The 14,433-nt window shown below is 47.6% G+C and overlaps 1 protein-coding gene across 1 annotated transcript in view; it reads right to left on the reverse strand.

Annotated features, from left to right (window-relative positions):
- Positions 1-14,433, reverse strand: part of LOC108030079 (protein slit) — a 54,479-nt gene that overhangs the window by 3,809 nt on the left and 36,237 nt on the right. Inside the window, 18 exon segments of the mRNA XM_017102692.3 lie at positions 52-194; positions 990-1,149; positions 1,211-2,735; positions 2,799-2,942; positions 3,921-3,992; positions 4,061-4,429; positions 6,072-6,143; positions 6,358-6,576; positions 6,670-6,823; positions 6,890-7,047; positions 8,350-8,565; positions 9,761-9,904; positions 9,995-10,136; positions 11,583-11,818; positions 12,702-12,845; positions 12,936-13,007; positions 13,427-13,498; positions 13,560-13,631. Coding sequence (XP_016958181.2) covers positions 52-194; positions 990-1,149; positions 1,211-2,735; positions 2,799-2,942; positions 3,921-3,992; positions 4,061-4,429; positions 6,072-6,143; positions 6,358-6,576; positions 6,670-6,823; positions 6,890-7,047; positions 8,350-8,565; positions 9,761-9,904; positions 9,995-10,136; positions 11,583-11,818; positions 12,702-12,845; positions 12,936-13,007; positions 13,427-13,498; positions 13,560-13,631 — 4,114 coding nt within the window.

The following is a 14,433-nucleotide window of genomic DNA, read 5'->3' on the forward strand; positions in this document are numbered from 1 at the left end:
TGGGGCATTAGTCTTACATATCCAAATTTGTATCTATCAAGATGCACTCACCTTGCGCCTCCTCACAATCTTGGCCGCGCAGCACTGGTTGCCGCAGCCGCCCACGCACTTGGCGTACTTCAACGGCTGCCTCGAGCGGCAGTCGTTCTCCGTGTAGTACTCGCGCACCTGCTCCTTGCGACAGGTGGACGCCGCTGTGGGTGGAAATGGAAAGAGATGGAGTCAGCCGAGCGCAATAAGTCTGTGGGTTAAGGCAGTAGCAGCGGCTGCCACGTGAGCCTTGCGGCTGGATAATTACAACTAACAAAGTGCACAGTGTCACCTCCCCAAGAATCCCTTTGAGTTTTCCTTTGATAGGTGAGTGGCGTGAGTAGCGATGTGTATGTGCAAATGTGTGCCAATAATTAAGGTGAAGGGGGTGTTGTTAATGTTTCGCTATATAACACTATTTCATTTACGCTTTAGAGTTCACTTCTACCAGTTACAAGGCTAAGTATTTTCTTTTTCCGGACGAACTTTTATGTTAGTAAGATAGCCCATTAAATATTGGTAACTGTAAATATAAGTAACTACTATCAAGTAATCATTCTGGTATAGAAGTATCTAGATAATCTGTTTTATAACCAATGTTAAACCAGTACATATATGTATGAAGACGACTTTCTTTACTTTCGCTTATCAAGTACACAATTAAGTATCCCTTTCTGCAAAAATAATTTTAGTGCCCAGCCATTTAAACCACACATCCATATTTTCATAAAAATGATGCTCGTAAAACAACCTGCACTCCATCGATTGCCTGGAGCAAGCGGACACCTGTTTTATGGACAGCCATATAGATTTAAAACGCCCCACTGCGGCCCTGCTGCAATTGAGTTTAAGTTGAGAGTGGCTGTTCCGGAACCCGTCTTTATGGTTAGTAATAAATGGCATACACCCCCATATAAGTTGTGAGTTGTGAGTAGCATAAGCAAGATAGATGTATGTACCAGTGACTGTTGGGGGCTCTGTGCTGCCCTCACCTTGATCGCAGTAGCGGCCTCGCTGGCCGTGCTTGCACTTGCACTGATAGCCGTCCCTGGCGTTGGAGTTCGGCACACAGCGACTTCCCCGACGGCACTTGTTGTCCAGGCAGGGATCCACGGGCTCCTAATACGCGGAAATATAACGTTTTCAAGTCAAATCAAGAACTAGTTAACAGATAACCCACCTCTTTGATGTGCGGAGTTTCGTCCATGAAGTCCTGCTCGTCGTCCTCCTCCTCCTGTTGCTCCCCTTCGAGCAGGGCACATCCAGGAGTTATCTTCTGCTGGCGCTGGGCATTGCCAAAGTCCACCAGCTTGTGGTTAATCCACACCTCCTTCATACAGCCCTTAAAGCTGGTCAGGTTGCGGATCTGCCAGTTCTTGTAAGCCTGCTGAGCTGGATCCATGGGCAGGCCGCCCAGGAACATAGGTGTCGTAAGCTTCAGGTAGTCGTTGGAGCCCTCATTAATAATGGATCGGGCCAACCCACGATCCACGCGCAACGTGAAGTTCTTCTTGATGGCCAAAAGCTCCACTGCGTGGTACTTTCCATCGGCTACCATCTCGAAGCTGTACATCGTGGACACCGGGTGGTTTCCCACATCGTAGCTTACGCGTATGCGTCCGTTAAACAGCTCCACGGCGAGGTGAGCATCCTGTCCGTCGTACATGAGAATGCCATTCTGCTCCGCACTGCTAAACACAATGGTCACATTCGCCTCGGGACGTGTGCGCAGAGGCTCGAGTTCCACAAACGAGTTGTTGTGAACGAAACTGATGCTGGTGAGGTACTCGCACCACTTTCCAGTGTATCCAGGATGACACCGACACAGGTAGTCGCTGCCCTGGGCATTTGGCTGGAAGCAGACACCGTGCTTGCACTCGTGGTTCTGGCAAGGCGACGTCTGTGGGTACATCATCGAGATCATGTTGTGGCCCTCACAGTACTTGCCCGTGTAATCGTCCGGGCAGCGACATTGGTAGTCGTTGATGCCGTCCACACAGGTTCCGCCGTTCTGGCACATATGGTTCTGGCAGTCGTCGATGTTGTCCGTGCAGTTGGTGCCATGGAATCCCGCCTGGCAATCGCAGCTGTAGTGGGTGAAGTGGTCCATGCACTTGGCTCCGTTCGCGCAGGGATTAAACTCAGGACTGCAGAACTGGATCTTGGTGTCGCAGAACTCGCCAGTGAAGCCCGGCTGGCACTCGCATTTGTACGACTCCACTCCGTCGATGCAGGTGGCGTTGTTCTGGCACTTGGTCTCGCCCAGACAATCGTCGATGTTCGTCTCGCAGCGGGCACCCGTGTATCCCGGGGCACACTGGCAGCTGAATCGACCCTCCTCCAGCACCGTGCATGTGGCGTTGTTGCGGCACGGATTACCGTAACAGGCATCGATCATGAACTCACAGTGCTTGCCATGATAGCCCGGCTGGCAGAGGCACTGGTACTCCCGCTGAGGTAAGGCCACGCACTGGGCCTGATTCTGGCAGGGTTGCTCAAAGCAGGCGTTGCACTTGGCCAGGATGTCATTGCGCACGCGGCCGCGGCAAACAAAGCTTGACGAGGGCGTCGAGAGGATCAGCTTGTCCTTCATCGTTTCCGGTTCGGCGCAGCGAGCGATTCCCGGCTCCACGTAGTCCAGCTTGATCCAGTCGGAGAACCACTTCAGGCCGCAGTCACAGTACAAAGGATTGCTGCCCAGAGCTCTGTGGAAGAGAAGAGGTTCAACGGACTGTCCAACTCGGATCCTACTGTCCCTATCTACTCACATGTGGGTCAACGACTTGAGGTCCTCGAAGGAGCCCTCCGGCAGCATCGAGATGCGGTTGCCGTGCAGCGAGAGCACGCGCAGGTTATTCAGGCCAGACAACGCATGCCGCTGCAGACACTGCAGCTTGTTGTACGAGATGATGCTGAAAAGGGCAAGAGATCCAGAGAAACGTTTACAAATTGCATTAGGCCAGCACAGCACAGTCACAAGCAGACACATGCGGCAATTGATGAAGAAATGAAAGTAATTGCAAAACGTTTTCCATTCGCAAACGGAGGAGAAACACCAGAAATAACGGCTAAGCTTTGATTGTGGATAGCGCACATCATACAGTGGGCTAGTTAAAGTGGGACAGTACGAAAAGCCATCATCGGAGATGGTTCTTTATAACATAAGCTGCAGATTGCAAAACCGGTTTGAACTAATTGGAGATAGTTCACTAACCAATGATTCTGAAACTCAACTAGTTTATCTAATGTAAACTATCTATATTGAAAGGTTTGATATCTCAAGTTCCAAAGGGATAACGAAAGACCTTACAAATTATTAAATATGAAAACAGCATATAGTGGCCAATGTCTTCACTGCAGCTTATCCAGTTCATCCAATTTAAACTGCGTTAGATTATCAAAAGGTTTTCAGAACCATTAAGCTTCGAGCATTCATTAATTCAGATACGAACTGATATAACTTTGTAGGTATTTACTGGTTTGAGTCTCTAAGATGACCTTTTTACCCACAATTACTACAATTTCACCCCACTGTTCGACTGGGAGCCACTGAAGCTGGCGTCGAAGTCCGCGTCAACGACTAATGCTTAAGCACGAGTCACGATTTCGACTTTACGTCTCGGAATGAATTTCGTGCCTGCGCCTTCTTGGCTTGCCAGGCCGTGCCTTCTGGACAGAGAGGGGACAGACCTCCTCCCAAAGCCCCGGCCCATGGCCCAATCCGAAGCCCAGTGGGACCTGGCCAGGTCGACAAACGATGCAATTGGCACAGAATTGTGTCAAGCCCTCTTGAGCCTTCGATTTGCGTTGCTTTTGCTTTTTGCGGTTATTTCGTGGTTTCCGTGCTCCGGTGCAGCAATTAAAAAGTCATTAGGCCTAGGTGCACTTACAGCGTGGACAGCTTGGTCAGATTGGCGAAGGTGAAGTTGGAGAGAATGGTGATCTGGTTGTTGCTGAGATCGCTGTGGATGGAATGCCAAGTGGCGAATTAGCCAAAGCCCTGGGGGGATCGATTTATAGAGATACTTACAGTCGGGAGAGTGAGCGCAGGTGGCGAATGCGGTCGTAGTGGATCTGCTCGATCTCGTTGGACTCCAGGTAGAGCTCCGACGTCTCGGCGGGAATGCCGCGCGGGATCTCCTTGAGCTGATTGCGCGAGCAACGGACCACGGTGCCGGTGCAGGTGCAGGATGGCGGGCAGTAGCCATCGCCCAGGCAGCCCTCGCTGTTCTCGCTGCTGCACTTGAATTCCGAGTGGGGCAGGTCCTTGATCTGCACGTCACGTACCTTCGACGGTGCTCCACAACGTGCCGCTCCGCCGTTCAGCGATTTTTTGCGCAGCCATTCGGCGAACCAGGCCAAATGACAATTGCAATTGAATGGATTCGAGGCGAGGTTCCTGCGAGCGAAGGGAAAGGGAGCAAAAAATGTGACAGCATGGGCCACAAAAAACGATTACGATAACGGCTTTGATAAAGGGTTCTTATAATTCAATTTTCCCACCCTGCCCGCTTTATGCATGGGCGTTTGATAAATTAATTCCGTATTCATTCGGTGCCATAGTCAGCATATGTTACTCACTCCGCTCTCGCTCCCTGCTCCTCTGGCCAAGCCAATCCATGGCAGGCACTTTAATTATGCGGACCAGGGGTTTTAGGAGCGAAGCAAGTGAAACAATGGCGCACAAATTACATTGGCAATTCCAAAGTTGCAGCCGAGTCCAGACTAATTTAATAAGCAATTCTGCTTTGTCATGCCAGCTCCCTATTACATGTGTGTATGTTAGAAAGTACACTCGAACAAAAGCTGAACTACTTGCACTATGTGAAACGAAAGGAAAGATGTGCTTTGCTCTTTTGTCAAGACTTTACAATCTCTCGCAAAGTGTCCTTCAACGTAAGTTTCTTAAGCTCATAAATGTTTATTTTGCACGACTTAGCGCTAAAGTGATTTCTTTGGCACCCCTGCGTTCTTTAGATGGGTCACATCTGATGGTGTTCCCAAAAAGCTTTAAAAATCTTTATGAAAATATTATCACTATCATATATCATTGCTTAACAATTTTTAAAGAACCCTGAATATGGTATGGCTTAGTAGGAATATGATATAAGAAATATCTAACGATTTATTTGAGATACTATCATCTTCATCGTGTTTAACTAAGTCCCAATATTTCCCTCGGTGTAGCAGTGTGTAGGCCGCCGGCAGCTAACTAACACTTTGCGCTCCTTTCACGCAACACCTTTGAAGGTGGCGAGCTGGGGGGCGGTGGTCGGTGGGCGGCTCTTGCGGTGGTGGGTGTCATGTGGTGCACAGCACTTAATGAATTTCATTGATGCTATTTATTAGCTACTTAAATGAATTTTACAATAATTTGCGAGCAGCCCCAACGGACCACACAGCACCTCTCGGTCTTGCCGACTCGCCTGGGCGCTCTCCATTGAACTCAATTTTAATTAATTAAATCATCGAAGGCGCACACACATGGCAGCATAGTATCCAACGATATATGTACCCGCCCTTTTGGTTTTGTGTGCTCGGGGGATGATTTACAGGCAACAAAAGTCGATGGGAGATGGCTGGCAAAGAAAGAGGAGCTAGTGGTATCTGCTATCGCAGCAGCAGTTCAGACTGAAATCCCCAAACAGACACACAGACACAAAACCGTGCTCCGTTCGGAGGAGCAACCCACCCATGCCATAAATTGAAGTTCAATTGAATTATATACAATAGTTTGCTGTGCTTTTGGTGGCTGGCATGGAGAAGCAAAACTGATTTGAGGGGAGCAGACAGGGCAGACAGAGCAGCCACAGCCGCCAAGGCAGCCACATCAGACAGAGTTCAACTGGAGAACAATCAGAACCATTAACCTCATTTTACGAGCGAGGAGCTGCTGCTGCTCCTCACCATCCCGCCTGGCAATTAATGCTTAAGCCAAATCATTTATCTATTGAAGTGCATCCCGAGCACTTGGCACAGTTTTAATTGCTACGCACAGCTACAGCGAAGGCATCGGGGAACCTGGGAATCTGGTTACTTACAGCGACGTCAGCGAGTTGAGATGCTCAAAGGAACCGGGCATAACGCACGAGATTTGATTGTCGTACAGATTGCTGCAACGGAAAGAGATTACGTAACGTCAGGTACTCGTTTGCAGATTGTGGCTACGTTAATTAAAGGCTAATCAGGTTTTAATTGGGGATTGAATGTTATTGCTTGCAGATGGAGAAGGGATTAATAGGGCATATAGATAGGTAATATCGTTTCATTCACTTGATACTACTTCAATGGGCAATATAGAAAGATAACTGATTTAGGTAAACTCACAGCGTCTTCAGTTGGTGGAGACCCAGGAACATCTTGTTGGAGATCTCCTTGATCTTGTTCTCGCCCAGCTGCAGCTCCTGGATGTGCGAGGCTCCCTCAAAGGCGTTGGGCTCGATGCCCGTCAGCTGGTTGCGCTTCAGCTCCAACTTGACCAAATGCGGCAGGCGACCAAAGAGGCCATCGGAACTGATGCGTCCCAGCTCGTTGTCGTTGAGCAAACTGTCAAATGAAATAATGCATTGAGTTAGGGTTGCGGGGAGGCGCAGCACAAGCAGCCGGATGCAGGGACTTGGCATCCGGAAGTGGACTTACAGCTCAGTTGTGTGCAGGGGAATGTCGCGCGGAATCTCCTTCAGACCCCGGCCCGTGCAGTCCACGGTGGTGCCCTCGCAGTGGCACATTGCCGGACAGTCGGAGTCCATGCGGCACTCGCCGGACAGCTTCATCCGCAATTCATCCCAGGAGCCTGAAAGGGAGGAGGAGACGGCTCCAGTTGGCTGGTTAAGTACAAGGACGCTGGCTGCAGTCTTACATTTGAATTTCTCCTCGCGCAGCGATTCAATCCGACGACGATGCATCCGCTTCGGTGACTCGCAGCGGGCTCCACTCGTCTCTATGGGATTTTTGTGCAAATAGTCGGCCAGCCAGCGCAGATTGCAGTCGCAGATGAAAGGATTCTTGGCCAGATGTCTGTGTACGGGCGAGTGTGCGTGCGCAAATGGAAAGAAAGTAAGCAAAGAAAGTAGCATTGAGCATTCGACTGAATGGCTGAAACGGTTATGCAGCAGCAGGACCTTCGAGGGGAAAAGGGTTGGAGGTTGTACTTTGGAGTTTGGAAGACGCTGCCTGGGCAACTAAAGGAAAGAGTCTTCCGTGGAGGCTTGAGACGTCTTAAAAGTGCACCAGCCTTGTGGCTACGACATTTCCGTTGTTGTTCTCCCTCGCTCGCCGTTGTTGTTTTGCAACTATTTAAAAGCGATTCCCGACAGGGTTGCCGAGCGATTGGGGACTGCGCAAATAGTAAATGTTTTTAGTATTTCAATTGAGTTAGGGAGGCATGTCCCTGAAGGATATTTTAGCTTGCTTGCTTGTCGTAACTCAATCGATTTTATTGCCAACTATTTAAAAAGGTTTTTATGCGTTGTGGGATGAAGACGGTTGTGGCCCACATAAGTTGAGCAGAACTTCCTTGCCGAACTATGCACTGATGTAAATATTTAAGAAACATAACTTCCTTAATGTATGTTCTTTTAATTCAATAGTTACATTTATGTTTTATATTTTTGATTTTTTAGATAAACAGTTTTATTTCCTTTTTATGATGTAACCCCAGACTTGCCCAATTCGCAACGCCAATTTATTAAGACGATCATTAGCATATTACCGCCTCTTAGGTCCCCAAGAAATCTCAAGGTTCCGCGGAAATATGCGTGAGCAACTAACCGTAAAGCTGACAACCCTGGCAAATACTTAACCCACTCAAGCATACAAATCCCCTGGCTGCCGCACTTATGGCACCCCCTGTCCAAGACCCATTCTTCAGACCCTGTCGCCCATCCAAGTTATTCTTCTTCACTTTTTTTCCAGCCTTTCGTGGCCGCGCGCACATTTATCGATGCCAAGAGGAGAATTCTTCTCGACGTCTTCGTCTTTTGTTCGCTGGTAGGGCCGAAAGTCTTCACGGTTCACAGAAGAGGGGATGGATGCTGGATGTATTCGATACTGGGATACCAGAAGATGTGTCAGGGGGCGGGAGAAGCTCCTTGTTTGCTGCTAAACAAATGTCAACGCGAACTCAAGACGGGCAGGCGCGGGAGGCGGGGCGCAGTCAAAGGCAACTACTAAATGCACTTCAGAGGTTTAACACCAAAGTGCCTGCTCCATTCAAGATGGGATCCCGACATGGGCCTGTTTCCCCCACTCGAGTGGATGGTGGGCGTTCAGGAGGCGTGGAGGTGGCTGTGGAGGAGTGGGACTACTCCATGTACTTACACCGTTTTGATGCTCTTCATGGCGTCGAATGTGCCATTAGCCAGTGACTGGATGTTGTTGTCGTACAGGGAGAGCAGGCTCAAGCTGTGCAGGTCGCGGAAGGCATCCTTGCGTATGCACGAGATCTCGTTGGCGTTCAGCAGGAGCAGCTGCAGCGAGCCGAGTCCTTTGAACACGCCCGAGGGTAAATCCTTTATTTTATTGCCGTACAGCACGCTGATGGGGTGATGCCAAGGAGACGGTACAATGGCCATGTTGACGATGGGTGGAGCCGACATGGAAAAGAACACAAATAGAACACACGACGAATGTTAACAAAGCTCGAAAAAATAAAGCTGAGGGAATATACACAAACACACCAGCCCCGCCAGGAGGTGGCACAAAAATTACAAAAAATAAAAATCACTCTGCGGGCAAAGACAAAGTGGTTAAGTTCTTGTTGTTGCCGCTGTCATTCTTCTTGTTGTGTTGTTGTTGCGGGCGGCAACTGGTTTAGCTGGGATCTGCCAAGCCAAGAGATGGGCCCAAGGCATGGCTCGTGTCACGCCACAGTTCTAGCTATATTATTCTATTATCCAGTAACAGCTACAAGTTATCCAGATAGGCTTCACAAATAAATAATAATTGTATGTCTAAGTATATTAAAGTAAATTAAGCTAAGTTTTCTTACATGACTTTCTTTTATTAGATTCTTCAAATGCTTCTTAAAAATATATCTGACTATTAAGGAACAAGAAACAAACACGTAATCCTTTAGTAATAAGCCTGTTGTATGTGTGTATATACTTTATGCCCATATACTTTACTTATATACTTTGTTCCCATTTAAATGAAGTAATTAAATCCAGACATAAGCTTATAATTAGCTAACGCCTTATAATAAGGCCCTCATTAAAATGCAATTTACCTGATGATACTATAAAAACACCATTATAATCTCTTAAAAAGTGGAAGTTCCCAAAAGCACACCCCTAAATAAGGTAACCTTCTCAAAAATGCAGAAAATAAACCCCTTTTAATGTGGCTTCCACTAATTAAGCCCGTGTCACGTTTCCAGCTCCATCACACACGTGCTCGTCGACCAGGAGGAGGTGGAGGGGGAGCTGGGTGCTGGGGCAAGGAGATCCGCACAGGTAAGCCGATGCCCAATGCCTTGCGGTGTGAGCTGGCAGGAACGCCAAGCGTGGGCCGATTAGCTCGCTTCTGGCCTGGCCCAAAGGCAGCTCTTAGCCCAGTCCCACTCCCCCTACCCTTATTCCTATTCAACTCGGTTCAGGTGGGTCTACCCTCAGCCAGGGTGCACCGGGGCAGCTCAAGTGAGTGCACATTTTGTTCTGCAATGGCTACTTGTTGCACTGGCAAGTAAAGTGGCAAACACCACCTCCTGCGCCGGCGGGCATTATCTACTTACAGAGTGGTTAACTGCTTTAGGCCGCTTAGGGCATCGTGGGCAATCCGGGATATGTTGTTGTTGGACAGGTCGATGCGTCGCAGTCGTCGAAAGCTGGAGAACGATTTCGGCGGCAGTTCCGTAATGAAGTTCTGCTCGAGGCGGCTGTAAAAATCAGCGGGTTTGAGTTTGGATTGGGGTTCGTACAGCAGAGTGCAGACTCAGAGGGAAGTCGCAGTGAGATGAACCACTTACAGCTCGGTGGTGTCGTCGGGCAAGGTGACGGGCACACTGGTCAGACTCTTCTCACGGCAATCGACGATCCCGTCCGCACAGCGACATGGGTGCGGACAGCTGTTCTCCGCCCCGCATTCCATGGGTGCGTGCTCCGTCAGACCTGATGGACAAACAATATGGTTAGCAGATTGGGATAAGTCGCTGGCGAATTTGGTCTTGCTCCGGTTCGAGTGGAAGCTGGCTGGGCATTAACCACTATGCAGCTCTCCGGTAGCTGGGAAAACGAGCATCCGATTTGGATCTGGCTTTTGCTGTACACAGCCAGCAGTAGCATAATTATCAATGCTACTGCACAGCCGCTCCAGTGGCGGGTTACAGGGGGATGAAGGGGCCGGGGAGGCTGGGGAAATGGGTTTGGGGAGGTGCAACTATAACCAGCCGCTGGTCATAAATGTTTACCCACATAATTCCATAGCATTTCATATAAAACGAAAGTCAAACAAGCAAGAAACTATAGTTCAGTTTTATGCTGAGGTTGAAGAATGGATACTCTTTACTGACTGCTTTAGCCTTAAGTTATTTTATAATATTTTAAAAGAGGGATTTCAAAATGGATACTCTTTACTGACTGCTTTAGCCTTAAGTTATTTTATAATATTTTAAAAGAGAGATTTCAAAATGAAATGTAATATCTTTGATATTTAAGACATGAGAACTTTTATAATTAATCCCTAACACGATTCTATTCAGCGGTCTTCCTAGACTTAGAGAATTCTCCGAAATATCATCTATCACAAAATATCAGCCATTCGAACCCCCAAAGTTGCCATCATTAAAGGCACGGAAGTATTTATCCAACTTGACACGGGTCATTCAGGGATATACCATCTCATCTGCATACCCGTATCGATTACAGGCTCCCCAGTAAAACCCAACCAAGGCGCAAAACAATGCGATACCCTAACCATTCAGCAGAAAACTCGTTTCATGGCTGCATCGTTTTGGGGCGCATTTTCCGCTTCATTGAGCGCTTCACGCTCAGTCCTCAGCTTTGCTTTTTCGTTTTGGCCACTTCCCATTCACTTGGCCCGCAGCTCCAACCGAACTCCAACTCCATCGCCTGCTTAAGCCTGAGCATCTGCATCGGCATCTTTCGGTAAGAGGAGAAGCCAAAAAGTACAAACACCAGGCAATGATTTCGACGGCGTTAAACGTTTTGGCAAACACACGACCTCGCTGGAGAGGAGGGGATAACCAATGGATGAAGATGAAGCCACCAAAGCACCAAGTGGTTCTCGCCAGATATTGTGGTGCTGATGCCGAAGCTGATGCTGATGCTGATGGTGGTTGGTGGGCGTTCGAGGCAGCGGGGGCGTGCCCATATGACTGCTTATGATTTATACCCGCAATGCTTTGTTTTCCTCGCGTTTGGCATAAAAAACTAATTAATTTCGACTATGGCAGTCGATGGGTGGATTTCCGGGCGGGGGATAGGTTAGCTGGGGGGGTGGAGCGGCCAAATGTTGCCCATTTTTGGTAGCATTCAGGGAGTGGAAGCTGCCACAACATGTTGCACAAAACACCGCTCCATGTGGCCATTACATACCCGAGCATTTGAACTCCTGGTCGTGCAGGTCCGCCACGTTTTGGCCCTTCAGCTGCGACGGCGACTGGCAGCGGGTGTAGGGCGCCAGGCGGGTGGCGCTGCGGAGGAACCGGGACAGCCAGGACAGATGGCAGTCGCAGGCGAACGGATTGTCCGACAGCCGGAGTGCCCGCAGACGTCCCAGTCCGCCGAAGATGTTGTGCGGCAGGGATGTCAGGTTGTTGTTGTTCAGCGTGCTGCAAAATACGAATGGATGGTCAGTCAGAGAGCAGATGATCCGGCCTTATCAACTAGTTATATCTGTAGACCATTTATGCTCATGGCTCCGAGGGTTGGGCCTGGCCAAAAGACCGCCAATCGAGTGCCCATCGAAATTTAATTAAAAACTGTTTCGCGTTCATCGCCTTTCCTGGTCCGTGCCTTCTCCCAAAAACGACTAGCTTTCAAATCTTCAATAAAGAGTTTAGTACTCTGATTAGCTAGTAAATCCATAAATGTACTTTTACGAAAAATAAATATAAATATAATTATTTTTTCTAAACATATTGTCCCTGAGAGGCCATTTAATAACAGAAACCCATATTTAATTAAATGTTTTGAATTTTTTATTAGCAAAATAGGAAATAAGCTTGGTTAAGCTAATGCAATGTGACCTAGTTATTTTCATTTGTTAAAATCAATTTTTAGGTTTTTCACTTTATTAATTCATCGAGACTCATTTGTTTTGTATCTTTTGGCAAAATAATAATAAATACTGCATCCCAAATCCCGATTTACACTCCACTTGCCAAACTGTTTAGCTTTTGCACCACCAATTGCCATACATATATCAATTTAGTCTCCTCGCCCCATTCCAGTCAGCTGATATATGGGCTCCATTTCGCCTGCGATTGGCTTATCTGGCCACAAAGCTTAGCCATTTATTATGTAACTTAGGCCGAGCATTAACTGATTGATTTTTAATTCATTCACTAATGCCCGCTTGATTGATTAACCAAAGGCACTAAATCATTGATTAATTACTGGGACTCGACTGGCGGCAAGCAATTCCATTGACTGGCTCGCTAATTTGGTTATTCTTGCCCTTCACTTTGCGTGATTCTGGCTAAGAGTACTCACAGTATCTCCAGCTCCACCAATCCCTTGAAGGCGTGCTCATCCAGGCAGGTGATCTGGTTGTTGTCCAGCTGAAGACTCCGCAGCGATTGGGCCCCCTTGAAGACGCGTCTTCCCACAGTGACGATGGCATTGTTGGAGATGTCCCTGGGGGAGTGTCGAAATCATAGGTAAATGATCTGGTAACGAAGGCACCTCGAGTGTCGACTACTTTCGGCTACTTCGGAGTTTACTTACAATCGCAAAAGACTCGCTGAACTTGTCACTAAGTTTTCAGGAATTGCCTTTAGTCGATTGTTGTTTAGGCGTCTGATTGATTACAGTGTTGGATTTGGTTTTTGGTGTTTTGATTTCGATTTTGGTTTGGTTTTGATTTTTGGTTTGTTTTTTTGGTGTAGAGACGAGCATTTTAGGTACGCAAAACGAAACGTAACGAAAGCAGAGAGAGACAAAGAACGGTAGAGATATGCAATAAAAATAAACAAGAACGAAAACGGGAATCAGATACAAATGTCAACAATTGAAACTAAATCTGGCATCAAGCTAAATTCAATTTGCACGCTAGCTATATTCTATGTCTAAGAAAATACGAGTTGATTAGGATCCAATGTGGAGATCGTACAAAATTGGTTAGTAGTGAGTTCAGTATTCTAAAATAAATCATGCAACTAGCATTATTAGGCATCAAGTTATGGTGTAAAGCAAGTATATGGCTTATAACTACTCACAGTCGCTCAAGTGAGACCAAATCCTGGAAGGAGTTCCTCTCGATGGTGTGGATTTGGTTGTCCGTCAGTTGGCTGTGGAAACACAAAGAGTTAATCGGGCAATTTCGATTTAATGCACCACAATTTAGCTTACAGCATTCGCAGCTTGGTCAGCCGCTGGAAATCCGTCTCGTATATCACGGTCAAATTATTGCCCTGCAACTCGCTGCGAATATAGATAGAGAAATTACGATTACAGAAATTGCATTAATTATGTTGCAAGTCGCCCGTTGCGGAAAGGATGCAACTGCAACCCAAGAGGCACTCAGTCTACACAGACAGGGCGATAATTTTTTTTAATTGCTTGTAAGACAAGAAGACAACAGCAATCTGAGATATGAATGCAGCTGCCAAAGGGAAAACCAATGGGGAACCCAGAGCGAGAAAGAGTAGAGATTTCCGCTGCTTGTTGCTGATAACGAAAATATGATATTTAATCATTGAACACGGGACGATCCTACTCCTCGCGACCGACCCTCCAACGCGCGGCCAGAACTCGTTTCTCGGCCAGAAACGGAGAATTTGTTACCTGTAGATGTCATAACAATGAAATGCAACCGAACGAGAGATACAAAAGACTTAACTTAACCGTGTGCGCATGCGCAACCATCTACAAGCAACCGAGCAACCGGGCAACAACAAGTTGGTCTCAGCTGCTCACTTTTTGAGTAAGGTTCGAGGGACCCAGAGATCTCGGGGCCCGAACAACAGGTAGGAAGACCTTCGGCGACCCAAACGTAAAATATTTTCCGTGCGGCTTAAGCCTTAATGAATCTCGCATCAAGTTGCCGATGGAGAAGAAGCGCTGTGCTCCGCAGTTCACCCATGCTCCACTCCATCCACACATACACGTCTTTTTAATGAGCTTAATATCTCTTTGAGATGTGGGCATCTCTTGCCCAGATCCCACTGATTACAGCCGACCGACCATAGAGACTACACGGGGAAAAATCCACCACGATATCTTG

The sequence above is a fragment of the Drosophila biarmipes genome, chromosome 2R (assembly GCF_025231255.1).
Source record: "Drosophila biarmipes strain raj3 chromosome 2R, RU_DBia_V1.1, whole genome shotgun sequence".
Lineage (NCBI taxonomy): Eukaryota > Metazoa > Arthropoda > Insecta > Diptera > Drosophilidae > Drosophila > Drosophila biarmipes.